This window comes from Amphiura filiformis, chromosome 11 (genome assembly GCF_039555335.1).
Source record: "Amphiura filiformis chromosome 11, Afil_fr2py, whole genome shotgun sequence".
Lineage (NCBI taxonomy): Eukaryota > Metazoa > Echinodermata > Ophiuroidea > Amphilepidida > Amphiuridae > Amphiura > Amphiura filiformis.
In genome coordinates, this window is record NC_092638.1 from 22,308,408 (window position 1) to 22,317,880 (window position 9,473).

General features: G+C 36.7%; 1 protein-coding gene across 1 annotated transcript; it reads left to right on the top strand.

Annotated features, from left to right (window-relative positions):
• Positions 1-1,612: 1,612 nt before the first annotated feature.
• LOC140163555 (sodium/calcium exchanger 1-like) lies at positions 1,613-9,025 on the top strand. Its single transcript, XM_072186869.1, has 6 exons — positions 1,613-1,637; positions 2,766-2,870; positions 3,438-3,656; positions 5,370-5,477; positions 7,098-7,340; positions 8,211-9,025. The coding sequence occupies exons 1-6, from the start codon at positions 1,613-1,615 to the stop codon at positions 8,447-8,449; spliced, it is 939 nt and encodes a 312-aa protein (XP_072042970.1). The 3' UTR covers positions 8,450-9,025.
• Positions 9,026-9,473: the final 448 nt, after the last annotated feature.

The window sequence follows — 9,473 nt, forward strand, 5'->3', positions numbered from 1 at the left end:
ATTGAATCTAACAGTGACACAGCAGTCACTGTTATTACCATTGAAATTCAAGACAATGACGGTACGTGTGATTAAATTTCATGACAATATTTTGATTATTTCTTATCTTAATTTTCGTATAGCTATCAAGGATCTCCTTTATCCAGTGATACCTAAATAATTACCACCATTTACTAGCATTATGACGACATAATTTCAGATGCGATTATACGATTATAATTCGTGGATCGTTGTCTTAATGTGTGGATAGAAATCATAGGTCTTCTATATGCAGTGATACAAAAACAAGTAACGTTATGACGTCCTCACCAAACGTGTCAAATATATGCCAAATATTGACATGATATTTTACCTGATGTTTGCATAATATGAAAGAAAAATCTAATCAAGTGTGAAGTCAATATCGATGAACATGCTTGTAGCAACAAAATAGCAATGAGCCACAACAAAGCCGTACCTCGAAGCTTAAAGTGGATTTGATTAGTTGCTTTCCAAACCATAAGCACACTTAAACCACTCCTAATGTACCAGTGTATTGCTGCATCGAAATGAGCAGTCGATAAATCTATGTGTTTTCACGGTACCGTTGCCTAATTGGACCATCTAGTTACTCATTTAATTCTTGAATTCGGTTTCCTTATTTCGGTTTACAGGTTACATTGTTGAAGGTTTTGGTTTCGATAAAGGCGCTTATGAAGTTATTGAATCGTGTGGAGATCTGCGTTTTACAATCATAAGACAGGGCACAAGATCTGGAAAGGCAGCAACCCTTCGTAAGATCATCTTAGCACTGTCTTTCCCTGTCAATATAGTATCTTGATCTGGATGTTTTAACTCCAATAAAGCAGATATTCGTATCGCATAAGATTTGCAAATTGACAAATCTTCAGATTAGTTTGACGGTCGCTACCCGTTCTATTAAAACTTAAAAACAACTTTTAATATCTACCTGACAAAAACCGGTGCCAAACTTTTAAAGCTGCAAGCCCACCCTTCAGATTCCGTTAAGGAATTTTAACACCGACTTTAAGTGTCTAGCGTACCTAATATTTACTTTTTACACAGGCATAACTGCTTCAAATGGAAAAGGAACCAATGGAGCTACCTATCCAGATGACTACCTGACGAAAGAAGCTATAATTACATTCATTGAGAACCAACAACAGCAGGTTGTCTCGTGGAACATCCGAGAGGATAATGATCAGGAAGGGTCCGAGATATTTACTTTAACTTTGAGTGAAATATCGGATTCTGGAGAAACTACCGTGGACACGGCCAATGTTACTATTAATGACCGTTCAGGTACGTAGCTTTTGTGAGCGATTGTAGTTTCATCTTGTAATACAGAACGTTTGATTAAATACGTTATTTAGCATGTCTTGCTCGCTAAGTTTTTAAATAGGAAAATCTATTGCATTATACATTATCGCAATTTGAAAAGTAACACCAAAACAAGAAAATAACAGACAGGGCGATATGATTAATACCTAATCCCTGTTTTTTCATAGGATACACTTTAAGCTCTCATTGGGATAGTAACTTTGTTCCTCTGAATGATTTATTTATCTTTATCAAGTTATATATTATAAAAGTAACAAGCTTCTGATAATTAATGAGTGAATTGCTTGATAGTGTACGTAAAAACGCATTTGAATGATCGTGAACACTGTTACGAAGTAGAGGAAAATAAATGATACACTAAGTTGACATTACTCACCATTTATACTTTTACATCGCATTTTCATAATAACTCTGCTTCGTTCCGTGTTTATTGCCTTCTATCTCATATATTTTGTATCGTCCAATATTCCATCCGGTACTTAATGAAAGCGGGGTTGCCGCTAAAGTTGGCCATACTGCAGTTACTGTCCGTTTTCCTATACACAATATACAGTGCTCTTTCCCATTGACGCGTGACCTCTACAAATAGCCCTACGTTAACAGTATGGGGATATGAATAGTTAACGTCGCTGTGTGAAAAATAACCGGCCAATATAAAAAGTACTCTTCTAAAGTTCTAGAAAATATAGTTTTTTAACATGTCCTAAATTTTTAGCTAATTTAGATGTTTGGAAATATTCGTACTTTGGTGTTTTAGTTAATGTTATAGGTAATAGTACATTGTCTAGTTAACGTCGCTGTGTGAAAAATAACCGGCCAATATTAAAAGTACTCTTCTAAAATTCTAGACAATATAGTTTTGTAACATGTCCTAAATTTTTAGCTAATTTAGGTGTTTGGAGAGGGTCGGATATGTAAACGACAGATAACACCAAAAATATGAAGAAATTATTTCCAAACCGTGTTAAGTCAACAATCATTATGTTGCTCATTTTCAAGAATGCTGGTTTACAAAAAGCAGGCAATTGTCTCATTTCGTGAACAAAGGTACACATACCATTGTTTCCTTTCGTTTCCTTTATCATCGGTTACCCGACTAAAGCTATAATACCAGCTTTATTGCGATATCGCACATGAAAACAGACACTTGTGCACAACCAGAGAAGATCCGATTTAATCAGTTGAGCTGTTTCAATGAGTGTTATCTTGGTTTAATAGCTTTTAATGGGGTTAAGTCCTGCAAAGGTCGAGATGAATTCTACTGTAGACATGACTGCATCATGCCTCTTTTTTAATCACCCAATTTTGCTTCATAACTGAATGTAAACTTATTAAGAAACAATTAATACCATGCTACATTCGTAGTGCAATCAAAATGAAAATAACCTTAAGCTTACTTTTTCCATTCTTCTGTTCTTTTATAGTAAGCTATGCTGTTCAAGATAGTCAAGTAACCTTTGACGAATCATCGGGAACCCAGCCTGTTTACTTCATTAGAACCGGAGATTTATGCAAGATTGATGAGATTGGTACGTATTTTAACCTTCCTCCTGCGCGGCAAATGATATAGCCACTACCTACCAACAACTCTATCAATCTTGTTGGGTAAAGAGTCAAGGGAAATGGCAAACAAATACCTAGTGGCGGCGGAAGTATTGACATTTAGGTTCGGTTGAGCAATGTGAATTTTAGTATTTGCTGGGCTAGATTTGTTCAATTTTAATCTATTTCGACACACAGAATGGTGTTCAGATTAACAGGTCAATTTTTGCATTATTTTTATTTTGCATTTTATTTTTATCTTCTCTTTGAATTTTAGAATCCCACCCTACCCGATTTGACCGCCTATGATAATCCCAATTTCTAAAACAAAATGCCAACAGTCACCAAAGCGAATAACAAGACCAGCAACCTAAATGGTTGATACAGTGAATGTGTTATATTTATGTTACTACATTTTGAAATGCAATTCATGATTTATTTAAATTATTAATGTTTAAAGGAAGCAGCAATATTACTATATAATAGGTATACAACTTTTAGATTGCATTCATGTGTATCTGTAATAGATACTACTGTTTTTCCTTGTGTAACAGTGGTGGCAACCAGGTCCGGTACAGCGCTTCCTACCTTAGACTACCTAAGTATCCTTAGTCGAGTTGTTGTGTTTGATGTTGGGTCTGACAAAGCATCAGCTGACTTGACCATCATCGATGATAATATTGTAGAAGATTTGGAATCATTTACCATTGGTATTTTAAGTCCTTACACACAAGATGTAGCAGAAACAACCGTGAACATAGAGGATAATGATGGTATTTAATTTTTTTTAAATTTTGATATTATGTAAAAGGGAGAAAGAACATGTATTATGTTATGTACAGTAATTTTGGGAAATCAACTGGGTGTCTTCGATCTGATCATACCATCATATGGGCTACTTATTTTGGAATCCACACACTCCATATTACTCGGTAAATCATATTAATTGGTTGTGCCCCGGTAGTTACAATGGCATAATGTATATTGGTTGATTCGATTTTGAGTTACGCTAATTATCGCGTTTAGCCCATCATAAGCATTTGTCCGTTACCATAGCAACCAAGCGTAAAAACATGTTTTTTCAACACACATAATCTTGGGCTATAACTTATCTGCTGATATATGTTGAAGTTCGGAAACGTGTGCTCTTCAAAATTCATTACTTTTAAAGATACAATACAAAACAATGTCTAAAATTCAATACTTTTGAGTGATCCTGCGTGCCACCTTAAATGGTTCGTTCATACTTAACCACAATCGAAGCTTGTCTCACATGACATAGGCATTTGAACGTTTCCGAACAGGATGGGCCAAAGACAGACTACAATATTGCTAACGAAAAAAGAGATGTCTCTCAAAATTGAAAACTAGTGTTAAACCTAATATTTGAACATTCTTTTACAATGTTTTACGACGGAGATATGTCAGGCAATGCTTGTTCAAGTTTGACCCCTGTAAAAGATTGGTGACCTTTTCCTACCTCAATTCCTATCATCCATTTTGTATACCAATGATATGTGTATGCTTTGCCCTCCCCCAAGTGTTACCAACAGTCTCAATCTATGGGTCTAGCACACCAACTACCAATAGCTATAATCATGATGCAGTCATGTGTACCGTAGAATTCATCTCGACCTTTGCAGGACTTAACCCCATTAAAAGCTATTAAACCAAGATAACACTCATTGAAACAGCTCAACTGATTAAATCGGATCTTCTCTAGCTGTGCACATGTGACTGTTTGCATGTGCGATATCGCAATAAAGTTTGCGTATTATAGCTTCAGTTGGGTAACCGATTATAAAGGAAACGAAAGGAAACAATGGTATGTGTACTTTTGTTCACGAAATGAGACAAAGACCTGCTTTTTGTTAACCAGCATTCTTCAAAATGAGCAACATAATGATTGTTGACTTAACACGGTTTGGAAATAATTTCTTCATATTTTTGGTGTTATCTGTCGTTTACATATCCTTCCTAAAACACAAAAGTGCGACCCTCTCCAAACATCTAAATTCGCTAAAAATTTAGGACATGTTACAAAACTGTATTTTCTAGAACCTATTTAGAATAATTTAAATGTAGCTTTTACCGTTTTTTTGTGGCATCCTTCAGAAGTGAGCGGTCCGATACCAATATTTTCGGTCAAATCTCCATTCAATTAACACGGGGAGTTGGCTAGCTATGCCTTGCCCTCACTCATATTTTACAAAAGTGCGACCATTTCTGAACATCTAACCTAGCTGTAATTTTAGGTCATGTTAGAGTAATATATTTGCTAGAAGTTTTGGAGAATAAATAAAATATTGGCTGGTTATTTTTCACACAGTGATGTTAACTAGGCAAGTGTCCATTCTCCCAACATACATCATTTGTACAGGTCACGCGTCAATGGTGAGAGCACTGTGTATTGTGTATAGGAAAACGGACAGTAACTGCAGTATGTACGCCACTGAACATGACACAGAAAATCCATTATGTTTTAGTTGTAGGTCATGCAGGCTTTCAGAAGGCAACATACAGCGCAGTGGAGAGTTCAGGGGCTGTTATTCTTACGGTTATAGTTGATAGCTCCATTACACCTACAACAATTGGTAAGTTGATATGTCCCATTAAAAATAATGCTGTAATAATAATAAACTCTACAATATTATCGTTGCGATGTCCTCATACCGACTTCCTAATATAAAACACGAAGTTCCCAGGGCGCGAATTGACCATGTGACAAAAACGGCATTGCACTGCAGAATATTCGAAAACACCGCCCTCTACTCTCTATTTCATAGGGATGTTTTTAGTTATCTGGCGGTCATTAGTATGAATATGAATTTATACCCCATCACTGAGCGAAGAGAGATTGGTATTTAACCAATGAGGAGGCGCTCTTTTTCCAACACAACATAAAGCATAAACTCATTGGGTCAACGATGGAGTATAAATTCAGCTTGGGACATTACAAAAACATTTCGTGTTGTTTCAAATCCACTCGACTTTCATGGTAGAACTTATGGTCAATGAGTTATGAGAGATATAGTCAGATACATTACTATTCCTATTAACGAAAATCCCGCACATTTTTAAATTTAAAAAGAGAAACACCCCCCAAATAAAACAAAACAAAACACACACACACACACACGCAAAACCAACAACCACAAAACACTCATCCACACCCCACCCACACATATATTACCTACTTGTAACGCATATTTCCAAGGGCTTCAATATTCTCAAAATATTCGATGTATTATCATACCATGTCTTCACCAAATCGGTATTATTAGTTATTAGGTGAAGCGGAGGTATGGTACGGGAAATTATCGTGCGCGAAGTGTCATACTGGTGAAGCCGAATGACACTGAGCGCACGATAAGTTCCCGTACCATACCGACGCTGAACCTAATAACGAATTTATCATACCACTAAGTCATTCTAAATATTGAAATAATTACGTTTTTAAACATTTTAATTGCTGCTAAATAGGAAAAACATTAAAAAAAATAGATGACTGTTCCGCGTATTACAGATTGCGTGCATTTTACGTGCCCGGTTTACACGAATCGCCTTTATACGCGTACCTCGCCGTACACGCGTATCGGGCTTGCGAAATACGCTCTCACTGACTAGATATAAAGCGTAAAATACGCACTCGCTGACTAGATACGAAAATATATCAGGTTAGCGGTATTCTTTGATGTTTCCCTTAGTGGTATGATAAAATTAGAACTTGGTAATGGAAATGACATTTAGTCGTACCGTGGAGGACATATTTATGATCCGGTCAAATCCGGTCGAAGTTGACCGACGAGTGTTCTTGTGTCAGGCATGTCATGTCCGTGATATCCATTTCCCCTCGCCTCATTTGACCATATATTGAGAATGACTTTACGAGGACAAGTGTGCGCAAATATTACGTTTGTAATGCTCATGTACTCCCCTCCCCAACATGATTACGCAACTGCTCATATTATCTGAGGTCAAATTAAGCAGACTAGTTTGCGTCTTACATCCTGTCAACCAGACTGAAAGTGGTGTACCGCACAGGTCAGCAACCAATTTAGCCGCGCCTTTTCCCCGATGTCAGACGCAAACTAGTCTTCTTAACTCGATCTCAGATAATAACTATGTGGAAAGTCATTTCTTTATTTGTATTTGGAAAATAACACCTCGCTAAAATTCCTTCTACAACGTTTTATGCCACCATTCTGCTACAGAAATTCAAGCGGTTGACGATCGTGGCACTGCTATAGGTGGAATCGATTTTACGCCAATAAGAACGACCATAGATTTCAGTGCCTCTGATACATCTAAGACATTTTCTGTGCCAATATTGGATGATGGTGAGACGGAGGATGACGAAACCTTCACTGTGGCTATTGTCAGCACGACATCTGGTGTGGCATCTGGATTAACGGAAGTCATTGTTACCATTGTGGACGACGATCAACCTACAGGAGGTATGAAATAGGCTAAAAATAACAGATGGAAATAAAGCTCGTTTTTCCGGATGAGTATTATACCTGATCTTTTTTATTTATACAAACTATTCTACACCGCTCATAAGGAGCGCTAGCCCTGAATAAACAGTAGGCCTACTATTGATGTCTCATGACGTTGCTCTGGCAGCTCTCTGACATTGATTAATTAGATGATATTTTAATTATTTCAAATACATTAATATCATCGGCTTCGTAGAGTACATAGAAAACAAACCTTTTCGCACATTGTGTAATTTTTAAAAACGAATCAATTTTACAAAATATGTAATTCAAAATAAATACAGAACAGGTCAAATTATCTTGCGCTCTATTCACTAGACGAAATTTTGGATGAGAAAACGGACATTTTGGTGAGAAACGGCCAAAATGGACAGAATTTAAATTATCTCATTCTTTTGGATGAGAAAATAACAATGTTTGTTTTGAGCTCAGCGGGGATTACCAATTATCACCAGTTTTAATAAGACAATAATGATTGACACACACACCACGAAGTTTCTCATCCAAAAGAATGAGAAAATTTAAATTCTTTCCATTTTGGCCGTTTCTTACCAAAATGTCCGTTTTCTCATTCAAAACTTCCTCTAGTGATTTAAGATCATCTTTGATGATCATGGTTTGTGGTGCCGACGAAATTTCCTTGCATTACGTAAAGGTAAGTAAATTTTAGGCCATCCTGCATTTTTGGCGGAATAATTCGTTTCAAACAATGGTGAAAGCTATAAGCTGCTTTTAATGTGGGATTTTGCTTGAAGAAAAAATTCTAGAAGCAAAGTATTGGTTAGAATTAATCAAAAAAAATCTTGACGTTACCTTTTGTACTTATAGGCATCTCTTCGAATATTATCATCTGGATCGTTTCTGGATCTGTCACAGTCGTGTTCATTCTTCTGGTCATCGGTATCAGCGTGTGTGTGTATGTTATCCGTAATGGCACGAACAGAACGACTGCCTCATCCATTCCGCCTCCCAGAGAGCAACTTCAAATGAGTTTGTTTAATCAAGCATATACGCAATCACGCATGTATTTGCCAAACCAATACCCCGAATCATATTATAAAGCGTGATTCATCATTACCCGGCTGACACTGTTTTCGCAATTTGTAAAGTTTGCCTTTGCAAATATTTTGAGATTTAAAATTAAGTCACTCACTCCAACCCGAACACTAAATGCCCTATTTGGTGTTATAAACCTGAAAGTTCAAAGCTTACTTGAACTTGAGTTATAAATGAATTAATGAACATAAGTTTTCACTAAGTTCGCCGTCGCAAATAATACTATATATATTTCCCGTCGCTTTACCGTCGATCATGCCACTGTTTTTCCATGTTGAGATATTAAATCTTAAAATAAAGTATGACTCACCAGAGTAGCAAAGTGCCGATAACCATTTTCCCCGACTTCCTCTTGGGTAGTCGATCGCTCCCTGATCACATAGTTGTTTGGGAAATTATTTGCATCATATTTGCGGCATGGATACACATTCTGGTTGAACACTGACAGGCTAACATACAATTTCATGTATATTTTGTAAGCGCTAAGTGGTCTCTTACATGGTGAAAAATTTCAATTCGCTTCGGTCGTGCTTATTTGAGATCATCATTAACACGCCTCAGATTTGGTCTATTAAGGCCTACATTGGGTAATGGCAACGATGGGGAATGGCGAACACAGCAATTTTGGTGAAAGTAGAGGACGCAATCAAACTAGCCCACGGCAATTTCTATTCATCCACTCGCTGGAAGCATGTTGTGATATCGGAGGGTTCTCTAGATTTTGTAGTGAATATTTCAAAAACAAGTAAATGGTTTTTTTTTTTTTTTCGGTGAACTTGACTTGTTGGGCAGTAGATAAAAATAAGATGTAGATGTATATTAGATGTTAAGCATAGTTGTAAATAAAGTGTGATCCTTGTTTGTAACAATGAGGTGCTAACATGGGTACTTTAAAGCGGGTTAGTAGGACAAGGGGCAAAAAACTGATACGTTGCTTGTCGGGTAATTGCGAAGGAAATTTTGTACCGTTCGTAACTACCCGACATATAAAATGCCATTGTTGAGTGCTGAACGTGAGTTTTATATGACCTATGG